General features: G+C 42.0%; 1 protein-coding gene across 1 annotated transcript; it reads right to left on the reverse strand.

Moving 5' to 3' along the window:
• Positions 1-251: 251 nt before the first annotated feature.
• On the reverse strand, positions 252-27179 carry OPN5 (opsin 5; the record flags this gene model as incomplete). Its single annotated transcript, XM_082663482.1, has 7 exons — positions 252-266; positions 406-463; positions 4376-4617; positions 15721-16055; positions 19370-19540; positions 22882-23001; positions 27050-27179. The coding sequence occupies 7 exons, from the start codon at positions 27177-27179 to the stop codon at positions 252-254; spliced, it is 1071 nt and encodes a 356-aa protein (XP_082519608.1).

Here is a 27179-nt window from a genome sequence, read left to right on the forward strand (position 1 = left end):
AAATGAGCCCCAGAAACGGCCTCCCTGGCCCTACATTAAGAAATAATAATGATGATGTAATGAAGTTAAATATGCCCTAATAAATAAAACTTTTAAACATTGTTCTTAATACCTCAGACTTCACACTATGTACCATGACAATAGGTTTTAAAATAGAATTAAAAAGAAAAAAATTCCAGGGAGGCTCATTCTAGTAATATTCCTGGAAGTAGTAACCTATCATCTAGTTTCCCTTTGGCCACTGGAATTTCCTAGCAAATCTTGGCCTAAAGAAAAAGAGGGAGAGGGTACAAAATATAAAAATATAATATCGAGATAAAAGTGTGGTCACAAACGTTTACAGCAGTGAAGAAGCAAATAAGTGAATCATTGTGTCCATGAGTAATGCCGTGTCCAACTTCATACCTCTTGACGGATTTCCAGCACAGCAGAAGACTTCCTGACTGTGGTTACAGTGTGCAGCCTGGATATAGGAGAAGAAAGATGCAATTTAATATATATATAATACACTATATATGTACATACAGAGATACATACACAAAGACATATATGTATAGCATGTCAAACTTGAGTACCATGAAGATTATATGCACAAAACTTGAATTAGAAAGAGATGGAAAATAATAATTCAATTTAGAATATTCAAAGTCAAGAAATTCCTTGGGCAGAGCTTTCCAAAAACAAGCCACTGGTTTAGAGCACATTTCCTGTGCCCTAGTGAGTTTCCTGTCCTCTAGGACAAAATTCTCTGCACACCAACCTACCACTCAATTGGGCCCTGTGACTCACCCAACTAACGTGGTCAGAGGAGGCATGATTACAAGCAATGCCAGAGTCTGGGGCTTTGTTCTTTATCTTTACTAAAATACTAGGAATGTGGAATGCCTCAGGCCTTCACTATGCACCACCAGCTCTTTTGAACATTTCTATTCCACCTAAGATTGGCCTTGCATCTGAAGTCCGGGTCACCTGGTGACTGGTGGCCTCACTGGTCTCTAGGTAGGTGGGGTAAAAGGCCTATGACTCCACGTGCTGCAACGTCAATGTCTTCCTTTCCCAGACTCTGGTTCACTGGCTTTCACCCATGGCTGTGTATGTGAATCATCTGGGAGAGATTACCAACCAAACAACCGATGCTCAGGTCTAATCCAGACCACTTAAATCCAAATTTCTGCAGATGGGGTCCAGAGAGCGGTATTTTTTCAAGTTTCCCTGCATGTCTCTAATACACAGCCAGGGTGCGGAAACACTGTTTACAAAATATGCGAGACTACTTCCGGATAATATAGTGTCGTGAATAATGAAACTTCAGAAAGGGCTCTTGGCCACATTTTTTTCCTTCAGTTCATCAGCTTCTACCAAAATCTCAGGGGACTCAATTCAAGGGGGGAAAAATGAGTTAACTTTTAATGAACCGTTAAAGTTACTCAAAATTTATTTCAACAATCTCATATTCAAACACATTAGCTTTTTTATTTGAATTCAAACTATTTCCCAAGAGAGTCTCCCATTATGAGTAGTACATTTCAGAGCTCAGAAAATGAAAGACCAAGGCTAAAATGAATCCAGTTTAATTCAATTGAATTGTTCTGGTAGTACATTGGCCACTCTGAACTGGCTTCCTATGACTACACCTCACTCTATGGACCTCCACATTACCTATTTTCTTAGCTTTTTGATAGCAGCAAAGATAAATATTGTTCTTCTTGTTTGTCTGTCTTCTTTGGAAAGCTAAAAAGTCTGGTGGCCACTGCTCCGCCTTCTGGCTCTCCCCCAAAATAGATCCTTCTAGAATCTGCAACTCATCACACCTTTTCAACATTTCTTCTCTGAAGATGCTTCAACCTCTAGAATCCAAGGCCTCCACCCTGCTTCATCACCACCGCCTGCTTTTTCCACCAAAAGCTGAAACTCTGGAGTAAGGAAGCAGCCCTTGCTTTCGTTAGGCAAAGCAATTGCTCTGTTTCATATAAATGGCTAATCGGAGCAGGTGAACCGAATTGTCCCTTGCCTGACTGATTTTTCCAAAGCTTTGTGGCCTTAAGTCATTTTCTTCCACCTAATTTTTTTTTCTCTTTGTATTGTGGAGTGTTGAATATTTACGTGCTACTCACACTTGTGAGCAAATATACAGAACACAGAGTCAGTCTGAAGCCAAATTATGAGGTGAGTGAAATTTGTCTTCAGTCATTCCTGTCAAATTCCCATCTCCTTCAGATGAAAAAGTGCCTCACTATTTTCTCCCGCAGCTTCTCCATTACAAGTGTTCTCCCTACCTGCATTCATAATAGAGTTGTTGTGTTTTTTTGTTTGTTTGTTTGTTTTGTGGTACGCGGGCCTCTCACTGTTGTGGCCTCTCCCGCTGTGGAGCACAGGCTCCGGACGCGCAGGCTCAGCGGCCATGGCTCACGGGCCCAGCCGCTCGGCGGCACGTGGGATCTTCCCGGACCGGGTCACGAACCCGCGTCCCCTGCATCGGCAGGGGGACTCTCAACCACTGCGCCACCAGGGAAGCCCCATAATAGAGTATTAATAGCTGATAAGGACAAAGTGTTATTACGTCCAAAACAGATGCATTTTAGCATTTGAATTTAACTAGTCAATTCAACAGAGATGGTAATAACCACCAACAATGTGGAAAAAAGAACACTAACAGTTGTCACCTAGCCCTTTTCACCTGGGCATTTTGTGTCATTATTACAGCTTGGAAGATGGGCTTTGCCCTCAGCTCATCCCAATCCTAGGCTCTGAGTGGTTCATTTTCCCAAAGATGTAGAGCTACTGTAAACAGCAAAATCGACCTTAAACTCTAGTCTCCTACCTCCAAGTCGTGTGTTTCTTCCCCTGGACCACAGCAACAGCGACAGCACTACCTTTCGTTTTGTGCCTGTTTTATCTTTTTTTTGCTGCTGTACCAACATGCTGAGGAAACTCAAGGTCAAAAGATTTGTCACTTGCCCGAGCACAGTGAAAGAACAAGGTCAAAACCCACATCTTCTCTCACTTCGGAGTGGCATGGACTAATATACACTACCAAACGTAAAATAGATAGCTAGGGGGAAGCAGCCGCATAGCACAGGGAGATCAGCTCGGTGCTTTGTGACCACCTAGAGGGGTGGGATAGGGAGGGTGGGAGGGAGATGCAAGAGGGAGGGGATATGGGGATATATGCATATGTATAGCTGATTCACTTCGTTATAAAGCAGAAACTAACACAGCATTATAAAGCAATTATACTCCAATAAAGATGTTTAAAAAAAAAAACACCCACATCTTCTCATAGTTAATTCTACCTTTTCCTCTGTTCCCTACTTACTCAAGGAAAATAGCATTGAAAAGTATCTAGACTTCAAGTGAGTAAGAATTAAGGGGCCGTTCAATACCCCTCACCTCAGACCAGGAACTTGGTGCCTGTTCCACATTCTACTAAGACTGTCCCTGAGTGGATACAGAACACGACCAATCACCCTCCACTCTTGACTCACCCTGAGCCTTTCGGGTCTTTAGGAAAAATGGCGCTGGATCCCCAAACTCACTTGTTCATTGTGTAGCAGAAGATGTAAAACAGGACATCAAAATCACAATATGTGGGGGAAGGAAGTATAAAAATGTAGATCTTTTTATTCTGTTTAATTTTTTATTATCCTATGGCAGGGATCTTTTCAGAAAATGGGATAATTAAAAGCAACACAGTAGTCATAGCATAAAATGGTAATAAGTGCTAACGTTAAAACTGTAGATCTTTTAGAATGTGTTTGAACTCTAATGAAGGTCAGTTTAAAGCAAGTAGATATAGTTATGGGTCAACATGCTTGAGTTTTGAAACCCAACAGACCTTCACCTTGCTTGAACCTCCATTTCCTCATCTGACAAAGAGAAGAAATAATATGGGTCTTACTGTGAAAATAAACTGGCAGAGAGTAAAAACGTCATCTCCCCTTCTCCCCTTCCTTTGCCTGTCCAAATTCTATATCTTAGCTAATGGTAGAAATGTCCCAGACAAGAGAATCTTTTCCGTTGTGAAAACTTAATTTTGGATCGATGCCACGTGGCACAGTAACTCTTGGAGTGAAGTGGATTTGGTTCCACATGGCAGTGATACAGGGTGGATGTTCAAATGGTCATGGCTCCGTATCTTGGCTGCTCTACAATAAAAAGCAGAATCACTTTTCCCGCCCTCTACTCCTGTTGTCCAACTCCTATATATCTGATTACTTGATTTCAGGAATTCTGGTGAACAGAAAGTAAAGTCCTCCTCGCACTAATCCTAAGTGATGAGCTCTAACCCTAAGAAGGCAGCATTCCCAGTGGCTTGAACCCCACGGGATTTTGAAACAAAGAGGGTATCCCTCATTTGCAGCTTCAGAAATTTTACCTGAAGTCTTCCAAAGATTTCTTCTTGGTGGCTTTCAAACCACCAGTTTGGCAACAGGCAAATTTGTAATCGATGACCTGGTAAATGATGGGGTTGTACACTGCTGCCGATTTTGCCAGGAGGGTTGGCACCACGGAGAGTTGTATGGGGATGGAGTCTGGCCTTCCAAAAGCTGACCACACGGAGACCACTGCGTAAGGAATCCAGGCGATCAGGAAGCCAGCACAAATCAACATCGCTACCTGGTAAGGGAAAGCGACAGAGAACAAAATCGAGGCACTTGGTGGAAACGATGGGTGTGGGGGAGAGGATCAGGCAGCCTATTTACACCCAAGAAAGTCTGTCTGTCATGTGTTCATTTATCTTGCCAGTAGGAATCATTTCATACGGATCTCTGAGATGTTCAGCCAGAAGAAGTTATGACAATTCTTATCCCATTCACCACATCTTATCCATTCTCCACTCCAGAATTTGAATGTACCCAAAGACCTGAAGTTTAACCCTATAAAAGGTGTCAGATTGTGCCTACGTGGAGCAGGAAAATCATGCTAAAAGGACATCTGTGAGCCGGAAATTTCCAAACTTCTCAACCCACATTCACTTAAAAACTAGATGGAGAATATGTACACCTTGATGAAATTTTAAATCGCCCTCATTTGCCTCAGGAAACTTAGAAACTCTGCCTTTGTTTGAAATTCTAATAGGAAGCTTCTTCCGAGACTTCTATGAAATGGAATTTCCTTTGGCTCAAGTTTGAGGCTCAGATGGTGGAAATTCACTAGCTACAAAGCAAAAGAGAGTCATCGAGCTTGAACCAAAGTGACACAGTTGTATAAAATGAGACTTTTCCAGAAGGTACTTTTCTCTCTCACCAATTATATTTACCTGTAGAAGCCTGTTAATTTTAGACCAAAGAATAGTTAGAGACAGGGTTCAAAGCACCCTGACTCGTTTCTCACCATCTGCCATTCAGTCTCTTTAAGAATGTAGTCTGGGACTTCCCTGGTGGCACAGTGGTTAAGAATCCACCTGTCAAGGCAGGGGACACGGGTTTGAGCCCTGGTCCAGGAAGATCCCACATGCCGCAGAGCAACTAAACCCGTGCACCACAACTGCTGAGCCCGCGTGACACAACTACTGAGCCCACGTGCCACAACTACCGAAGCCCGTGTGCCTAGAGCCTTTGCTCCACAACAAGAGAAGCCACCGCAGTGAGAAGCCCGCGCACCGCAACGAAGAGTAGCCCCCGCTCGCCGCAACTAGAGAGAGCCCGCCTGCAGCAACGAAGACCTAACGCAGCCAAAAATAAATAAATAAATAAATTTATTTTGAAAAAAAGAATGTAGTCTGACCCTACAGATTATCCCACTTGAATTCAACAAATCTTTTTTTAGCAAGTGCTTTGCGTGAGACACTGTGTAAGTGCTCTGGAGACACCCGCACACCTCCGTGCCTGGGTTGCATCCCTCTAGAGCACAAACAACTACGTGACAAAGCTGAATATGGTTTAAGGGCCGGCTCAGAGGAAGACAAAATTACATGCTATGGAGCAAAGTAAGAAGAGTCTCAGGAGGAATGTGGCGTATAACCTACACGCTGGCAAATGGAAATAAAGGCGAGTGAGACCAGCACAAGCAAAGGTAAAGACAGGTATGTGTGAGGTTTGTATAGGAACTAGTAAGCAATTCACTTTGATGTGTGAGAAAGCAACCAAGGGAGACGAGCCTGGAAAGAAAGATAACATCCACGTATTCAGGGTTCTGTATAACATATTACTGAGCTTGCCCTTAATTCCATATGCCTGAAAGCACCAGGAGGTTTTTGAGCAGGCGACATATGAGAGTCACGTTTAGGAAGATTAACCTCTAAAATAAAATGCAGCTGGGAAAAATCGGAGGCAGAAAAGTCATTGTTTATTCATTCAACCAGCAAGCATGATTGAGCATCTCCTACGTGTTTGTGTTGAGGATAAAAGAATGAACAAAGCAGACACAATGCCGGCACGCCTAGACTTTCCATTCTGAGCAGGTTTGTTTAGGCGACTGTATGAACAAGAAACAAAAGGGGTCTTAATTAGAGTACCAAGATTTGCAAAGGAAGTCCAAGCTTCCGGTTTTCTTTTAAATGCGAGCTATTTTAAGCCCCGGTTGAGAGAGAGTGAACTAACTTCAAAGCATCCTTAATACCATTATCTACTAGATTATTCTTTCAGTAAGATAAATAATGAAACCGTATTCAAATTTGCCCTCTGTGTGATGAAGATCTGCTGTCGTTTGTATTTATTTTCCTCTTCCCAGTACACCTTCGGCCTTAGCATTGCCAGCAACCCTTCTGCCCTGTATCCTCTTTTATGGAGTTGGCATCTCAGGAATCACAAGACCAAGTCTGACCAGAGGACTGCATGCCCCTGGCTACAATCCTAGGAGCAGGGTTGGACACATGACTAAAACGAGCATAGTCAGACCCACCCTGGGATTTTATAAAGGCAGTTTTAGGAAAAGTCAGCCTTCCTTTTGAGTTACCTAAAGGCCTGGGAGGATGAGAGGCTGGAGATATCTGAGGCCAGGAGCCACTTCCTTTCACAGCCCCCATCCCCTAATTTAAGAAGTAAAATGTAAATTAACAGCTCCCAGCATCAAGGTCAGCAACGTCAAGATGGTGTGGAGGATGAGGAATGAGACACCAAATATTTTATTAATAGTAAAGCAACAATAGTTGCACATACTTGACTGTGTTTGAAATTCAATTGGAAGAGTTTTTCCCATAACAAAGTCATTTGTGTGCATGTGCATTTCAATATGCTTTTGTGGGAGCAGGAAGTGGTCCGGACCCCTCAGTCTACTTGATCTGTGGCACAGCCTGCCAGTAGGGTGTGCTTGCCCTGAGAACCCCATGTGTGTGGGCTGTGTCAAGAAGCAAGCATGAGAAATCTACCTGAAAGTCTCAGATTCTAAAGTTCTACCCCAAAAAGTTCAAGGATCATCTTTAAATATTAACTGTAGCAGAGAAAAACCTCAACAGTAACCATTTTGCTCCATTTTGCAAATAGAGAATCTAAATCCCAAAGAGGTGAATCAAATGAGCCCAGATCTCCTGCACGTCCTCAAGTCCCGAGTTAGGGTCCTGAGCTAAACTTCTCACCTGCGCTCAGCAGTTATAGAGGAGGACTGAAGCACACATGCAGCTCTCCTGCCTACTTGCCTTTCCATCTTTCTGCAGACGCTTACCCAGGAGAAACAGCATTTGGTTTGGTCTGTGTGACTTTTGTTTGTAAATGGAGTGGATGCCTCAAAGCTCACAGCGAGGGTCATATTTTTTTCTAAATCCTCAAATAAACAATAACAATATAAATAAAGCTTGCTCTAGCCGATGTCTGGGAACTTAACATAGCTCCATCCTCTCTCCTTTGGTGTGAGTCATAAGATGATTTCACAGTATCTCAAAAGCTGTTTTCTGTGTTGCTGCCAAAGTCATTGACAAAAAATAGATTAGCACTTAGTCCATAATATTTTCTACGTGTTACATATTTTCTCTTTTTATGGGAGTGTATAATGGGGAACACTAAGGACTTAAAACATTTGCATTTTGTTATCCTTTTTAAAAGGACAGAAGAGAATTAAAATATACCAAGGTTTTTACATACATAGCAAATGAATCCGAGTGTTTTTTCTGGGATTAGAATAAAGCTAAATACTTCAAATTGAATGACTAGAAATCAAGTTTAAAGCAGAAAGAGGGATAAAAGCTTAGATCTCAAAGTACTGCATAATGTTACTTATGTTTTTGAAGTGAATACAAAGTTAATATGAGGCACAGTCATTTTCTACAAGCTTCTCATGTTAAATAAAGTCCACAAAATATTAAACTTTGAAATATGAAAGCTATTTTTAAGAGAGACTACAAAACTTTGCAAAACTTTGCAAAAGTTTCATGTGACATTCAGTTTTCCCAGAACTTTCTACTCAAGTTGGAGCACGTTTAATCTTCCCATCACTCTGTCCTTCACTTTCCACATTTCTAAGTGTGTCCTCATTTCTCTTTTCCAAAATTTCTCTCCCAGACATCCTTAAACCAATTCTAATACAGGCACCTGTACCCATCAATTTCTTCTAAGTTGTTTATTTTTTTAATTGCTTCATTTTTATCACTGCCTTTTGGTTCACTGGAAAAGGAATAAAACTTCAAATTCTTAAACTAGACAGTTTTTGTGGGAGGAAATTCATAGAATACGTGTTTAGCTTCTACAAAAGAATCACACATCTGCAACCCTGCTGATTTTTCAAATATCTTGCTGCAGAGGACCAAGAAATACTGGTACATTTCAGCTACACGGTTCAAGCTGGCATCAGGCATCACGTAAGCAATACTGCCCACAATGGATCAATTCCAGTGAATTAACCAATTAAAGCAAGAATAGAATAGGGATGAAGAAGTTCTATAAGGCGCTGCCTCTGGGCCCAATACATCTGAACCATTACAGCAGAGAAGTTTTCCAAAAAAGGGAAGTCCTATCTCGTCTGTGTGCAGAGGCAGCGTGGAATAGTGGGGAAGTCTGACATGGAGATATTCAGGTTTGGATTCCAATCTTGCTTCAGTTCCACTGACCACTGTAAGGGAGACAGAATCTCTCTCTAAGATCTGCCCCTTCAGTTCCTTCCACCAGGCTCCTTTGCCCAGATATAAGTAAGACTTCAGCCAACATTTGAAGCTGCCTGCTACCTTGGATAATGAAATAGATAAGGAGAGGACTGGATGCGGAAGTGAAGGCTTAAAATCAGAGCCAAAGAGATGGAATAAATGCCCCACCAATGATGAGGCTGAATCACACTCCAGAACCAGCTCGACTACTGATAACAAAGATATTGCAGTGGCTGGGATGCGATAAGGTCCCAAGGAGAGAGACCACCACACCTGTGCATTGAGAGAGCAGGAGAGGGTCCCGCCTGCCTACAGAGAGCGTACATTTGGCAGGAACACAGGCAGCATCAGATTTGGTTTTTCTCTCTTGGCTCTAGCCAGCAAGTATATGGATTTGTTCCCAACTAGAGGGGAAAACAGTAATAAAAGTTGGCAATGCAATGATAAATGCCAATTGTAAGACTACGACCCTCCACGCGTGGGCAGCCTGTCATTGAGGGATGCTGCCAGTGACAAGGAGGAAGGTGGGGAGCTGGACAGCTGTGACCTACCTTCCTCGGCCCTCTGTTTCCTCCTCTATGTAGAAACAGGGGTAGCGATATTTCGCTTTCACACCACCTTTAAGAAATTAAGTAATGCGACAACTCCAAACACGTCTAGTTTGAGTTTCCTCCTTCCTTCTGTTTTACCAGCAGAATGACAACAAAGGCCAACTGTCTCAGACCCACCTTCATACACTGATGAAAAAACTTCTGAGAGCTTTGGTGCCCTGGTTGTGATCCGACTAGGAAATATTAATTTATATTTTTTTAAAAAAGGAGTAGGGACCTCCCTGGTGGCGCAGTGGTTAAGAACCTGCCTGCCAATGCAGGGGACACGGGTTTGAGCCCTGGTCAGGGAAGATCCCACATGCCAAGGAGCAGCTAAGCCCGTGTGCCACAACCACTGAGCCTGCACCCTAGAGCCCGCATGCCGCAACCACTGAGCCCTAGAGCCACAACTACTGAAGCCCACGTGCCTAGAGCCCGTGCCCCACAACAAGAGAAGCCTGCACACCGCAACGAAGACCCAACACAGCCAAAAAATAAATTTAAAAAAATTTTTTTAAAGGAGTGGAAGAAAAAGAAGAATTCTGCACTTCCCAGTTGCAGTTTTCTCAAATCTTAAAATACCACTACTCCATAAGCAAGCGAAAGCTGTGATTGAAAGGAGAGGCTGCAAATTAGGTCATGTCACTCTATGCATCTGTGTTTTGAGTTGTAAGCAACAGAAATGGACGTTAGCTGAGTGAAACAGAAAAGGAATGCACTGGTTAGGACAGCGCATCACTGGGAATGCTCAACTGAGAATCGGGGCCAAGCAGACAGAAATGATACCCAAAAACTATGACCTGAACCTGTTCTGATACACAAACTCCTGCTGCTGTAGCCGTGTCCTTGGGAGCAATCTCCCTGCCCTTCACCAGGTGTCACTAGTTTCTGAGACAGGCTACCATAGCTGGCGCCTAGGGTCATAGCTTCACTCTAGCCACAAGGGAATCTTGGAAAATCAATAACTTGTCTCGGCGTATCTTTTAAGTCAAGAGGCCATCTTTGCACAGAAACATTGTTTCTCCCCTGCTGCTCCCCAGCAAGACATAAAATGTTGACAATTTCTCAACATGGAAATTTCAGACCCGGAAAGGGTTTCAGCCACTGTCAGCCAAAACAAATAGCAAGCGTCAGCTTTGCGAGATTTCTCAGTGGGGAAGTGGCAAAACTGGCACTGAACTTTGAAATTCTTTCCATCGACAAATACATCTGTGTATGTTTGAGGCATTGTATTACGTTCTGGGGACACAAAGTGAACAGAAAGATATGGTTGTTACCCCTGTGGGCCTTATTGACTAGTGGTAAAGACAGACATGGAACAAATAATCACAGAAGTAGGTAGGTAATGGTAAATTAACTAAAAATTGTGACAAGTTCTACAAGGCACATGTAAAAGCGGCAATGAAACATTTTAACAGGAGGACGTGCATTCAATTTGGAGAACGCTTCTCTGGAAAGTAACACTGAAGCTAAGAACAAGTAAGAAGAACCAGAGGAAAGCAATTAAGACATTGGTTCAAGAATACAGTCCTGCTCTCCCACTAACTGCCCTCACAGTCCCCATGGGGGTTCTCTGACGCCGAACCCCCAATGATAAATAACATTCCATGAGCAATGCCGGAGGGGAGTCTTTTGAAGGAAGCAGAGGTTTACGTTGATGAGTTTTAAAAAGGCTTCACAGTCAATGTGAAAGAACAAAGCAAAACAGAATGCCTCTGCAGGTATAAAACGGACAGAGGGCCTCAAGCTGGGGGTCAAGGGACCAGTTAACACTGATCAAGGTGATTAGGTTAACATAGTATATTCAATTATGTGTCATCCCAGCAATCCTGATTAAGCATCTAGCAGGTGTCGGGCCCTGGGGAGCCAGAGCAAACAGCACTTGCTCTCATCCAGCTATTATCTTGCAAAAAGAGCCACAAAGACGTGTCATTCAGAAAAGTGGATATGCCAAGTACTCTGGTGGCCCATAGCAGAGGGACTTCAACAAAGCAGGAGGGAGTGGGAAGGTCTCCTGGTAGAAATAAGAGAAATAAAGAGCAGCCCAGGTGTCCACAGGATCTGGATACTAACTATAGGCCTGGGGCATTGTGGGTGAGCTGTGTGTGCTGAATGAATAAATACGAAGTACCAGATGTGCCGCACAGTCACATACGGAAAAAGTAATGGAAACTTCTGGTATTTCCTTCCTGTTACTCCACCGTCCCCCTCATCATAGCAGCAGCAAGAGTGTCCACTGCATTGGTATGAAGGTTGTCACAAGCAGAAATGCCGAAGAAGTAAAACATTCATTTCTCAGCGTCTGAGTTTCAAAATAGAAATTCGAAACTTACAAGAGAGGAAGTAGTTGAAGTAGAGGGTTTCGAGTGTGACAAAAATGATTTTTGAGTATCTGCAGCCAGAGATGTGCAAGACTAGAGGCATTACGTGTACAGTGTGGACAAGTTAAAGGGACGTACGTGGATACAGGAGCCCACAGTGCGTCAAGGGCCTACAGCCCAAAGGCAAGGGAGGACGTCAGAGGAGCTGGTAACTGACCTTGAGAAGCTGTCCTGAAAATACTCCACTGAACCGAGCACAGGGGGCCAGGGAAGGGGTTGGGGGAACAATAGACTCTCAATGCAGTTGCACAAGCAGACAGCTTGTGCCTCACTTCCCAGGGTGCCAGCCAAGGTCTTGACATCCACCCAATGGGTTGCCAAAGAAGGATGGGGAAGTACCTGGAATTTCCAGTGAGTCTAAAGAGGCCTTATAGCTGAAACAAGAAAGATGCGAAGTGACCCATGACAATGGATGCCTGAGGCCAGAGGAAACCTTAACTATCTCAGCAATACTAGGGTCAATAAATGACAACAACCAAACAAGATGCCCCCACCCACTGGTCCCATGGAGTTATAAAGACCTCCCTGAACTTACACAGAGCCTAGGAAGAGGAGGAAAACCCAATTCAACTGAATTTACCCTGATTGTGTAACGTTGTTTGTTTTACAAGGTCAAATGCCGGCATAAAAATGAGATTATACTGAGTCATAGGAATATGAAGAGAAAGGGTTTTTTCTTTCCTTTTTTTTTTTTTTTTGGTTTCTGTAGGGTTTTTTTTGCTTTTGCACACCTCTGCAATTTCTGTAGTCTGAAATTTCAGCCTGCTATAAAAGTCTAGCAAAACCATTTTTTAATTAATTAGAAGGAAATTACAATGTGGAGAAAGGTTTATAGCTGGAACATCAATTTTTAAGTTGGCGAGGTCAGACTGGCAAAATGCAGGCCCAGATAATAACCTACCTAGAAATAATTAGAGTACACAAAGAAATGAATTATTTTCATCCCATAATCCTATGAGGTAGCCTTTCATAAGCTTTTAGACCAGGATATTATGAAGATCAGAAGCATCAAATGAACAAGCAAAGGGCCAATCCTGAGAGGTAGTTGAATGGAGGACAAGGCTTCTAAGACTATGAAAAGGCCTGTGAAGGTTTTTCTACTTATGTTGACTCACTACAAACAAAATCAAAATTAACTAGTAATTGAAAATAGTTTAAATTTAGAACAGAATGTGCCACAGTAGAAAGTTCTGTTTATTTTTCAAGGTAGGTTGAATTTTGACTTAAATATTTTGCACAAATGTCAATAATTAGAAGCATTGTATGTTTAGGTTATTTTAATATAGGTTTTATATATACAAATGAAGTCAAGATGTAACATATACTATAGATATCATGTATAATATAATGAGAATACATGTTAGAAGTCATATATAAAGTAAAATCATACACATATATGCCTACTCTTTTCCTCTAACATTGCTTTGATTAATCTGGTCTGGGTGAGCCTGACTATTTGATCTGCACAGTGCAGGGCAAGGAGAATGATGACACATCAAGGTTGGGATTGACATATACACACTACTATATTTAAAATAGATAACCAACAAGGACTTACTGTATAGCACAGGGGACTCTGCTCAAAACCCTATAATCTAAATGGGAAAAGAATTTGAAAAAGAATAGATACATTTATATGTATAACTGAATCACTTTGCTCTATACCTGAAACTAACACAACATTGTTAATCAACTATACCCCAATATAAAATAAAATTTTTAATAAAAACAAACAAAAGAACTACGCATCAAATTAAATGTTATATGCTGAGCTTCCCCGTGTCTGTATAACGAGCTTTAGGAGCTCTGACTAACGAGCTGCCCACCCTCAAGAATACACGAAGAACCAGATGCTAGGGTATTGGTGAAAGCTGGCTGTGAGTGGGCTGAGTTGAGGAGTTCAACTAACAGGAGAGAGGATGATGAGTGATTGCCTCAGAGAAACGGGAGAAGGGCCTCATGGGTAGAAGGACCCAGATTCACCCAGACAAGTGTCTCAAGGCCAGTAACCTTGGGGGATGGGAAGAGGAGAGGACATCATATGACATCTCGGCAGCTTCGTGGCATGCCACCCTACAGGAATGCAACTGAGATCACATCCCCATGTGACAGCCATCACGTGGTTCCCTGGGCATACTTCCACGAACTATTGAACACCAACACTTTTAGCTCGGTTGCATTCATCTAGTTCCTAGAACAGTACCTGGTACCGAATAGGATTTGGATGAAACGGGATCCACATTTAACTTGGATGAATTTATTGGCATTAGTTTGTTTTTTACATCACAGACAGGAGCTAAAGGAAGAGCTAGAAATGAAGAACTTAATTCATGATCCTGAATTTATGGAAATATTTTTCTTACATAACAGCCCATTGTAAGCTAGAAGTTGATCATGATTCCTGATGCTGCATATTTGTCCAGGTAGAACAGCTCCATTTTTAGGTGATCAGTATAGATTTAGAGTGATGAAAACTTCAAACTTTCTTCTACTCAAATGTGGAGTTTAGGGAGTAAAGGAACCAGAACCTCTAGCTCTCACTGTGCAACCAAGAGGTCCTTGCACAACATCTAAAAATCTGAAATTTGGAGAGAAAACTATTACTAGGACAAAAGTCCTGACTTAGTAGGTAGCCACCTGTGGTCTGGAGGGAACTGTGTTACTCCTGGTCCCTAAGGCCAGTGGTCTCCAGGGTAGGCTGTGAGGACACTTGAAGGTGGATATCACTCAACATGATGGATTGGGACACCAGAAGAATGATTAGAACTTCAATCTACATTTATTTTTATCTTTCAAATATAAGATGGAAACTAGGGTGTGCTAATATTAAAAACTCAGTTTGAGAGTATGTGCTGAAAACTATTTCCTCGATATAAGGGTGAAACGTGATGGAAGTGTAAAGACCACTGCCTTAGCCCTTACCAGACCTCCTAAAAGTTAGAAGAGACATGAGGAATCATGATTCCTTTAACATCATCCATGCAGCCGATGACAGGATAACATGTTTATCTCATTGACTCCCCACCACAACCCAGAGAGCTAGATGTTACTATCCCTGTTACACAAGTGAGGAAGTAGAGATTCAAAGAAGCTAAGTATCTGTCTCTGGGTCACAAACCTGGCAAGTGTCGGTGATAGAATCCAAACTCTCATCCGTTTTCAAACTGTCTGCTCTTCTCCTTACACCACAATATCTGAAGAGCTGCTAACTCTGAGGCTAGCATTTGCCAAGGGACTCAATGCTGCAGAAATTGCCCTTGTGTGAAGATGGGTTTCCCATAGGAAAGCAGACATGGTAAGCTCTGACTCTGTTAATAAGGAATGTCCCTAATCGTGCCCATCAAAGTCCATACAGGACAGTAAATACTGTGAGACGTTCTATGAATTATAAAAGTTATTACTCTTATTAGTGAAATAATTGTAAGAAGCAATGATATCCTATTCAATAGAAAGAAAAAGCCCCCAGTAGATCCATTGTATAAATTCGGTAGCTATTAGACGTGTGTGTGTGTGTGTGTGTGTGTGTGTGTGTGTGTGTGTGTGTGTGTGTAAATGAGAGGGAGATAGAGACAGAGGGAAGAGATACTACAAAGGTTTAAATAAATAATAACAAAGTTCATAAGGACATAAACAGTGGACATTCAGAGTTCTCCCAGTCTCCAACATTCTCTGTCCTCTTTGCCCTATGAAGTTTTAACTGATTAGAAAACACGTTTGTAAATTACGACGCAGTTACCTTGGTCAGTTTCATTTCCAGCACGTGGCTACTAGGGATCCGACTGTCAAAATGAGCTACTTCTTTGGAGGAAGACTTAACCTTAGCAATGATCTTCACATAGGAGAACACGATCACGGCCGTTGGGAGCAAGAGGCAGAAGAAGAGGATGTTCAGGATGAAAATCTGGCCCCCTACTGAGGCCTGGGCCAACCACCAGTCCAGGGTGCACGAGGTTCCGAAGGGCTCAGGTGCGTAGTCCCCCAGACCTACCAAGGGCATGGTGGTCCAAAAGGAAGCATAGGCCCAGATGACGGCCAGGCAGATGTAGGCGTGCTTTCTTTTCAGCCAAACCCCTGGAGGTGGAAGAATAGCATTAGCAGGATGTAATCTACCCTCCGCCCAGATACCTCCCTTCCATAGGTCAAATTCCACATCCAAAGAGTTAATCCATTGGATTCTGGGAGAAGTGGTCACAGTAACCAAAGCCGGAGGGAGAGTAGGGTGGAGGGAAGAGAGTTCCAGAGCTTGGGCCCTTTTTCCAAGAGAATAAAACTGGAAGTGATTTCACAGGGAAGGTTTTCTCTAGGCATCTGGGAGCCTTGGGAGGGGGAAGTGACAAAAGCTGGGGAGAGGTGGCAGTAAAAAAGATGAGAGGATGCTGAAGACAGTGGAAGATCTTGGGAAAACATCCGGAATGATCTTTGAGATCCTATCCAGGACAAGAGGCCAACTGGTAGAATATAAAGATGGAGCCCAAAAAAGCATGTGTTAAGGGTTTATCTAAGGTAGAGTCCTTTGCGGGAGAAGTGATAAGACACTGCCCATATCCTTAAAATACACTTCTTCCTAAAAGCTCGTGTGCCTCTCACCTAAGCACTCGTGGAGTGGGTGTTGGTGCCACGGTCATGACTGTGTGGGGTGACGTTATGGGGTGACCCCACTGGGTGAGAGGAGATTTTGAATCTTCCAATGTTATTAATACGACAGTCACATTCACACAGCCACAGATGGAGAAGTGGGGAATCTAGGTAGATCATATCATGTTCTGCAAAAGAAATTCTGTGAAAATATTTCCAGTAAAACAACAACAACAAAAAATGAGCTCTGTGTTTCAGCACTAGTTTCCATTCGCCGAAAGAGAATTCCAAGAGGCAGAAACAGTGCAGTCATTTAAGGAAAGCTGTAAAGCGCTAGTGATCATTTGCAAAAGTTCAATACAACCACCTAAGACAGGTCAGCCTGATCTAGGGCTTCAGCCTGCAGGGGAAATTACCTCCATACCGGTTATTGCCTGAAACCCAAAGGGCCAGAGAAGTAACCCCTAACTGCCTTGCTTTTTGGTAGCAGAGAAGAAATATCAAAACATGCTTAATAAAAGCCAAACGATTTCTTCAGCACAGACTCAAGGCCTGCCTCTGTTTAGTGTCATGTGAGGTCTGGGAAATCAGAAGGGCCTAATGCTTCTCATTTCTAGTATTTGACCCTCTTCATGTAACCTTTCCAGACGTCAGTGTTCTTATCAGTAAAATGGAGAAAATAAAGATATACTGCTTACAGATTTTGGTACGGGTGAAATGAACAATGCCAGGCCTCCTTTGCAAACTATGAAGAACTGCACTAACACGAGTATTTACTCCTGTGTTTGTCTTATTTGGCGCTAAGAAGAAATATAACAGATTGTTTCCTTTGTCTCTATTTTTCCAAACATACAGTGCCATAAAATGCAAATTTCACGGACCCACCAGAGAGGGGTAACAATTACGTAGCCACAACATCTGTCAGCTCTCAGTTCTCCACTCTAATGGAGAAGACACTGGCACAAATAATTATATATATTTATAGGAATGTGCATAGGCATACGTAGAAGCATTTATGGTTAGGGTTACTTAGTGAGGTGTTTTATACTTACATTCGGTTATGGTGAAAGGCTGTCAAGTACAGGAGGGAGTAGATTAGTAGATTGGTTCTGTGATGCTCCAGCAGTCAGAACTAGGACCAATGGGTGGAGGTTACTGGGAGGCAGTTTTGTCTTAATATAAGGAATAACATTGTAACAATGAGAGCAGACCAATCCGAGAATGGGCTGCCTTGTGCAGTAGTAAGCTCCCCGTCACTGGTCACTGGAATTATTCAAGAAGAGGCCAAGTGGCTGTCTGTCAGGGATGCCTTAAAACAGTTTATCACATTACATGGGAAAAAGGTCTACATGTCCCCAAGCGACCTTCTAATTCCAGCATTCCAAGACACTGGGTGGAGTGTTTAATTGTGCGACAAATCAAATGATGAAACTAGACTATCGAGAATCAACCTTAGAAGAAGCTGGAAAAAAATAGATAGTGCCCATAGGAATTATGCCCTGCAATGATTCTGGGGATGGGCGGCACCATCTCTTTAATGGACCCAAAGCCTAAAGTCAGGAGAATATTTAAAAAGCAGAGACATCGAGGTTTAGTCTTCCTCAAATATTCTCAGGAAATGAAACTTTTGCTTTTTTGTCTGTAAAATCTATATTTAAAATCTATTTTGATATGACCAAAAATAAGTTTATAGAAAAATATTGAATCTGAAATCATCCAGCATAGTTATAATTGTATTTTTTGTATTTTATTGGAATTTTTGATTCAAGCTATTTCTATTGCAAGTTTTAAGCTGTTTAGAAAAAGATGCAATTTTTTTTTTTAAAGGTGAGCCTGGATGGTGCAATCATTGGGCCATGACCCTACCCCTGCCCTGACCCCCTGCATGTTTGTTTTTTTTTTTAATTTAGGACTGTAAACTTTTAAAATATAAAGAGAAATTCCATCCCATTGAGAGTGTCACATCAACTTGATCCTTCCCATTTCAGGCTCCAGGCCACAGTCTGTCCCCATGGTCACACAATCAAGCTGATTGAGATTAACAAACAAAGCAGCTGTGGTGGGAACCAATATTATTCCCTGGTTACACCTGGTTCTCAGTATTAAATTTAAGGGGCCCAAATCCTTCTCTTTTGGGTTCAATAGATTTCCAGAGCCCCAAGAAGCCAAAGTACGAAAAGTTAATTTTTCACACGTAGAATCGTTTTATCGTTAAAGAAAAGTCTTTAGCCTCTGAAAATTTGTTTATTGCTGGCTCACCCCTGGCCTGTTCTCTTAGCTGCTCATCTTTCTACCTACCAAGACCACAAAAAGAATGTTGGGAGGTATTTCTGTATGTGTGTCCTTTCCTGCGGCACGGCTCTCTAACCTGGAGGAGAATTCCTCTTCTCTGCAGTCATAGGGATCCTGAGTGCTAAAGGAGAACCAGAAACATCTTTCCGTATAATTATATTTACTACTTGGGGAACCAGCTATACATCTTGGACCCAACATCCTTTCAATGTATAAAATGCATTCTTTCGCTTGTATGGCATACACGGTAAACGCTTACACAATTTAGACAGAAAAACGATACTTTTAAAAGCATCATAGCCAAACACCAGACATTCCTATAAAAGTAGTATTTAAAGAAACCTACATTGACACAGGTTCCAATCTTTAAACATAGGTTAGAACAAGATAAGCTATAAGTAGAAATACTCCTGGTTTCTGAGGTTATTCATAATCCTTATTACCTCTGGGTAAAACTTGTACCGCTTTGACAATCCACCTAGATTTGACTCTCAGGGAATAGAAACCTTCCTACTTACCATACGATAAATAGCAGATTTTCAAGTACCGGTCCAGGCTGACAGCAGTCATGGTGATAAGACTTCCACAGCCGAAGAAAAATCCAGCCCATCCGTACCAGCGGCAGCCAATCCAGCCAAACACCCAGCGGTGACAGAAGCAAGAGATGATGGTGAACGGTTTGCCTACAACTGGAGCGCCAAGCAACTTGTCAAGGGAAGTTCCCTTCAGTTAAAATGTACCTCGCCTACCGCAACTCGCTGTTGAGCTTTATCCCATGCAGACCACAGAGAGCTCTTTTCGGAAATGTTAGGTCCAGTTTGTTTACAGCCAGACCCAGATTTCTGGGATTTAAACTATTTATTCCTTCAGGCTTCATCAGTTCCTTTTGTTTGTTTGTTTGTTTACTTTCTAGGAAGTCATCTTCTACTGTAATTCATGCCCTGCACCCGCCTTATCCCGCTGTGCATTCAATCTTCCCCCCTTTGAAGGAAATGGCTGAGGAAGCTTTCCAAAATCTGTATCAGATCCATCTGTCAAAAGAGGGTTCCCCAACCTGAATGCGTTAGAAGAACCAAGTCACTGACATTGGCAGCCTGCAGGGGCCAGCCTTCCCCACCCCTCCCAGGTGTGCCCCGTACCTGGTACACTGTTAGTTCAGTCAATTAACACATATTTATTGGGTGCTTTTCTAAGTTAGACATACATCGCCTCTAGTGGTCTACACAGCTGGTCTCATACTCCAACTGGCTAGACTGGGCACCCTCATATCAGAGCTTCCCAGTCCTATTGGGTCTACAACCCATTGTCAGTGAGGAAACCCAGTGTAAAAGAATTCGTGTTTTGTTTAACAAATGAACTATTTAGTGCCCAGGATGCAACAAGGTGCCAGAGGACAAAGTGGAGACTAAGATTAACAGATTCATTTTTAATAGATAGAGGGGGCAAAAGAAACAAATAATTTGTAATATAAGATACAATATGATGGACTGATGGGGTCACGATGAGTTCCGGGAAGAAAAATGAAGCAGAGGAAGGAAATAGACGGAAATGGTTGTTTTATATCAGGAGATCAGGGAAGACCTCTCTGCGCATGTGATGTTTAGGTAGATGCTAAATCAGTGGTTGAGGACTCGAGCAAACATCTAGAGGGAAAATATTCTAGGCAGGGGAGACAGCAAACTCAGAGCTTGAATTGAGTGTCTGCTGGGTGGGTGCTAAAGACAGCAAAAAAGACAATTGAATGTGACTCCGATGGAGCAAAATTTGTGTCTGTTGTGCCTGGGATCCATCAGCAAAAGGTATTTTAGGCTTCTTTCTGGAGTGGAGCTTTTGATGAACCTATGGGATGTCATCTAGAACCTTCGGGATGCCAAAGGGTTTTGATGAACCTCTTGGAAAGGTCTCTCCCTCCTCCACTAGGTAGAATGGTTCTAAACCCAGCTGCACATTAAAATCACTGGAGGAGTTTTGTTTTGTTTTGCTTTGCTTTGCTTAATTTTAGATATCAGTGTCCAGAGCTCCAACCCCCAGATAATCTGATTTAATTTATCTGGATTTCATTTACCTGACTTCATTTATCTGGCTGGGCCGTCACAATATATTGTTTTTAGCTCCCCAGGTGATTCTAATACATATACATGATTGAGAGCCATTGATATTTAAACAATAAATATTAGTTGTATAGATGACATACATCTGGTCTCTAGGATGTGTTTATTCAAGGTGCTTATAATGGAATATAGTGAAGCAAGAAAAAAAATTAAAAAGACATAAAAATTTTTAAGGTTTATTGGAAGGAAAAAATGTATTTAAGAGATAACCAGAGGTTGCAAAAAATGATCTGAGTTGATCAGAGAAAACTAACCCATGGCAGAAAATGCTTTCTGGTGAATTACTCTAAAGATATCTACAGAGTAATGAGGTGGTTTATGCAATTCTGCAGCAGACTTGCTTGGTTGAAAGCATTTTCAATGTATCTGACCAATTAAGGACATTTTTATTCAAACCTAGTCTAATTCAGCCTTAAGCATAAGTTGGTTATAAGCGAAGGACGTGACTGAAATGGCAGGTTTCATTCAAGCATTTTACGTTCAGTACCAGTGAGAGAACCACTAGGGGGCAGCATGGTGAGCTGACCGGAGAGCCATCATTCATGTTGCGACACCGCCATCTCGTGGCCAAAATGAGAATGGCAGTCACTTTGCAGCCCCGCAAATTCTCTGAGGCGTATCGCGACTATTTTCACAGAAAAGGGCCGGATATGTCACTTTCCTCTTAATGTGCATGTGTATTTCCGCAAAGAGGTCATGATATTTCAGTCTGTCCATACTGAGTAAAGTCTTCCCAAATAACCAAGATCATCCAAACTCAGTGAGAGGGCAGCACATCCATTGCTGGGTAATAAACAGTGACTCAGTAAGTAGACACATCACCAAGACTTGTTTTCAGAGACTGGCAGTGGCAGAAAAATCCACTTATGAAGAGAGAAACAAATACCGGGAAATATTTTAGAAGGGATGCTTTGGATGAGACCCTGCTAAAAGATTTCCAGTGGAAAGACGAGTTGATGTGTGCTATTCAAACTCAATTTCCCTAATTCTAGTAACTTAAAACCATACGCTGTGTAGCAGAAAGTGGGGATCCAGAGGCATATTTGAGTGTATCTAGGCAACTCTGGAATTTTCTATGTAAATGTAAAGGGAAGTGACTGACCCAAAATTGTTCATATTTGTAAAAATGAATTACGGTTAAAGAGAAATTTTCTTCCAATTCCTCCTTGCTGGGTTACCAGAGAGACCAAAGAAGCAAGAAATAAACCAGTGGTTCAAAATTTTGGCTGCACAATAAATTTACCTGGAAATTCTAATTTTAAATAACCTGATGGCCAGGTAACATTCTCAACTAATTAAAAGCAAAATTTCTGGGTATGAAACCCAGCTGTGAGTTGTTTTTGTTTTGTTTTTAGTTTTGTTTTTAATTTCCCCAAGTGACTTTTTTGTGCAGCCAAGGTCAAGAACCACTGAACTAGAAGCTTCCTATACTTGCAGTCAGTCCCTAAGCCACACTTAAATATGTCATTACAAGGGCAACCCTTCCCCCTTCCTTGGCTCACCTTTCTGACCCATCATTTACCCTTAAGACCTCACCCCCTTGATGTTTATTTTAACAGATTTCCCTAAGCGAGTGAGGGACATAACAGAGCTCAAAACAGTGATCTAAATCCTGTCTGTAAGTTTCTGTTTTCTGAATCATTTAGCCCACTATACTGTGAGGTATCCAAAGTCTCATGTATCATTTCAAATTGTATCCTCAGCATCTAACATGCCTGGCACATGGAATGGACTCCATCTATGTTAAACGGATGATCTCTTTAGCCAAACAACACTCTGCTGACTTACCACAAACACTGTAAAGATGATTTGTGAAAGGAGGAGCAAAAGAAGCTGGGGGTAGGGTGATCTGTGAGCCAGTGAGGACTTTATAACGGGGCATTCAAACCCCCAAAGAAGAAATGGCATGGCTGCGTTACCTGAAATCCCCAGATCACAGATCGCTAAATTGATAGTCATTATTTCCGCAGGTTTCAGCTTCTTTTTTCGTCTAGAAGACATATAAAGGACATACCCATTTCCAAATGTGGACAGAATCCCTACAAGGAAAAATACAAATTTCCGTCGTTAAAACTAGGATTTAGAGCTCACTCAGATATGAAACACTTCTCAATTTCAAAAAATGGACACCATAGATTTAGAGGGTAGCGAGAGGATTCTAAATAAAAATCTAAGTCAAGAAGATGAAATAAAAAGCATGAGTTGTGAGTGACAGGCGAGGGATGGTTCACCTCCAAAGGGATAGGAGTCAGGGATGGTCAAACGGCACTTACCCAGAAAAAGAACCACTAATTTCCCAGTGAAGCTCAGTAGGGTGTGGGAATCCCCATGGTCAGTTCTTGGACTAATCCCCAGGATGCAGCATCGCCTCAGCCATTTTTAGAGTATTAGCTTTATAGAACTCCTCCCCTCTGATGAGAAGGGTTAACCCCTTGGCTATCGATAAATTCTGAAGACGAAGTGACCCAAACCAAATGAGGTGCTTTCACTCTTCTTGTGGACTCCTGAGGGGGGACCAGCATTCAGGAGAAGCAGAGGCCAGATTAGGCTGGCATGACCTCCTGCAAGGACAGGGTCATCTCCTGGAGACACATCCAGGACTTTTTTGCATCCTGAGGACATGGACGCTGGATATCTGCCACTGCTACTCGACTCAGTATGAAGGGGAAGTGGGTGACGATTGCTAACATGGACTCTCCCACTCCCACCAAAGGGAGAGAAAGTGGCCGTCAACCCACCAACCTACCAACAATGATATAAATGTGTTCCCACTTTTATATATCCTTTTATTAATGACTGGCTTTGACATTACAATGATACTGTTCAAAAGTTCTTACAAACCCAGTTTAAATCCAAAAAGACCCAATCCCTACTGACTTTAGTTAAGAAAAGAATACACCTACTTCCATAGCTTAACATGTAGAGTAGATTTCTTCAGGAATTCTTGCTTCATAGTGTAGCTGTGTATAAATGAGAATCTGGTACAGCTGCCTTTAGTAGTAAGGAATAAGGAGAGTATTAACAGGAGAAACCCAGATTTTTCTATCTTAACTTCTACTTCTCCACCACAATTCATTTGGGGGGGCAAGGGGGAAAAATGTGTGTTTCAGCTGATGGTCTGAAACCACCAGGCATTAACTGCGTTTGTGGTCTTAGGAAATTCTGAATCCCAGGAGTCAGTGCTGCCTCGTGGTCTATTAAAACCTCTTTAGCTTTCTTAAGACAGAGGAGGAAAAAAATAGAAGAGGTGGTGGAGATTCTAAACCAACTAAAATGAAACCCATGTCGCATTAAAGGAAACCAGCTAACAAGGCACACTGGGAAACTAAAATGTGAAAACATGGCTAGAAAAATTATAAACACATGCCTTCTACTTTGTATCCAAAAAGGTTAAAAAACAGTAACTATGCATATGCAGTTGATACACAAAGCTCATTTAAACATCCTTTGTCTTTTTACTTCTCTTTTGAGAATATTGATTTTCTCATTTTTCCTTTCTTAAATTATCTTTACTAATGATTCATAAGGTTTCACCCAGTGCCCAAAGCTTATCAAAAAATAGTCAACTCTCTGCGAGAGCTGCATGTTGATTATTCCCACAGGCAATCTCCCGTAGGGGAGTATGAGGAGAATGCAAACTTATTTTTTTATTTTTTTTTTTATTTTTTTGCTGTACTTGGGCCTCTCACTATTGTGGCTTCTCCCGTTGCGGAGCACAAGCTCCGGACGCGCAGGCTCAGCGGCCATGGCTCACGGGCCCAGCCGCTCCGCAGCATGTGGGATCTTCCCGGACCGGGGCACGAACCCGTGTCCCCTGCATCGGCAGGCGGACTCTCAACCACTGCGCCACCAGGGAAGCCCCACAAACTTATTTTTAATGAGAGTTAAAGGAAAAGAAGATTAAGAAGGTAAAAGCTAAAGTGAGGGGGACATTTTTTGATGACCAAAATCCTGACTCTTTCTATGAATATAAAAAATTTAAATCTCGTATATAGACCGTTAATGAACTACGTATTTGTAGTAAAAGAGTAGAGGACGGAAATGGGTCTCTAGTTTATTTCTCCTCTATTCCAAACTCACATTATCTTTTCATCTTCCAGTTTTCCCTAAGACTTCTAGTATTTAACAAAGCTCACCAAGAATGTCATTCCACTCTGGTTCCTTTAAAGGAATCTGGGCACATCCCCAGGAGGGAGGGAACCAGACAGGGCACCGAACCCAAGACTGGGTCGAGGATGAGTCCAGCCCCCACCAGCTGACCCTGGCCTCATCCTGAACGAACGACTGCTCTGGAACATACATTTGGCCCCACCCCCGACTCCCTGAGTGATCTGAGGCTCCCTTTGTTCCGGGACTCTTTTCGGACCCCTTTATCTGGTGCCTCTTCAGTACTCCCATTTGAATATGATTGTAGATTTTCACCCCTTAATCGTCCTCCCTATTTTGTGTCATCTGGAGAAACATGTCAGGTTACAGATGCTACTTTGTAATTCATTCCTTGCAATTGATTGCGACAAATTCATTTATAAGATGTCTATTTTTCTGTCTTTTCTGATCATTGAAAGTACTTATGTTTAATAAAAATTCAATGTGGATTTTACTAGCAGGTAGTCCCTGTGCGGGGAGAGAGTAGTTTGCCCATTTTGTTCACTTCTGTATTCCCAGCAACTTAAACAGTGGCAAAGAATAGGCACTCGATATATATTTGTGTTTGAAAGGACATGGAGGTCCATTGATAAGAAAAAGAATTTAAATCAGTACCATAATAACTAATAGCAAAGCCAAGGACCCAGGGAATCCCTTTGCAGTGGAATTTCTGATTCAATTTCATGGATTCCTTTTGCCTCAAGCACTGACCATAGAGGGGTCTCCAGACTTTTCTAATGAGTTTGGCTAATTTCAGGAGGTTAAATGAAAGTCTTAGCCCGTAATAAGTAGATGAGAAAGAGAGAGAGAGAAGGAGGGGGAGAGAAAGAGAGAAGGAGACAGAGAAAGCTTGACCCAACAACTGAAAAGATTAAAGGCAGACACACCTAAAGACATAACCCACCTGCACACTGGTTACCCAAATTTAAAACAGCGATTTTCAATGTAAGAAAAGTACTGTGGTTGAATCTAATTACCTAGACTTGTGCTGTCCAATAGAAATGTCATGGAAACCAGAAATGTGGGCCACACATGTAGTTAAATTTTTTCTGGTCGTCATATTAAGCAAAGTAAAAATATTACTAAATGAATTTTGAGAATATATTTATTTAACCTAATAGGCCCCAAATGTTATAGGTTAGACATGTAGTCGATTGTTTAAAATTATTAATGAGCTATTTTACATGATTTTTCCTGGTCCTATGTTTTCAGTATCTGGTGTCTATTTATACTACAGCACATCTCAATTTGGAAAAGTCACAATTCAAGGACTCAGGAGCCACACGTGGCCACCACATTGGATACCAGAGCCTGGAAGCAGACGTACCATGCTGTGGATCAGGCAGGAAAACGTTTGACCCTGAACTGACTTCTGTTTATTATTCATACATTTTTTTCAACTCTCATCAAAATCACCTGGTGATGCTATCATGGTGGGACCTGACTTTAGGTGAAGTATACACAGTGTATCCATCCTGACTACAGCATTGGGACGGAGTTCTCTCCATTGTGAAAAGCAGAGGCTAAACTAGATGAGTTCTAAGGTCCGTTCTGAGTCTATACTCTTATCCTTATATCAAAAGTATTTTTCAAAAAGTAAAAGCATTCTATTTAAATAAGAGCTCATGATCATTAATTTTGTCCTTTGGTAGAAAAGCCTACTATCAAAGCAACCAAAATGAAATATAGTCTCAAGATAAATTATTTTGCTGTAAAACTTCTTTGGATTATCGAGGGAATAGTTATCCCTAATAATAAAGATAATAGAGTCGTTTCTGTGAAACATGTATAAACTCTGTGATGCCACCCCTTCTTCCTGCTTCCTCCCGCTCTCCATCTCAAAATATCCGCTCAAGTGTTGGAATCTTTGTGCAAAATTAACATAGCAGCCCATGAATTTTCTAGATGCAGCCTTTGCACTGAAAAGGCAAGGAAACTTACCAATGATTGTTAAGTAAAAGCCAGCCACTAAATCCGCTTCCCAGGAAAGTTTGGAAGCAAAGGGATCCCCCTCCCGAAGGTAGTACGGCAGGCGCTCATCCGGGGCCGGAGCCGTGTGGTTCAGAGCCAT

The sequence above is a fragment of the Grampus griseus genome, assembly GCF_964374135.1.
Source record: "Grampus griseus genome assembly, chromosome: 10".
Taxonomy (NCBI): domain Eukaryota; kingdom Metazoa; phylum Chordata; class Mammalia; order Artiodactyla; family Delphinidae; genus Grampus; species Grampus griseus.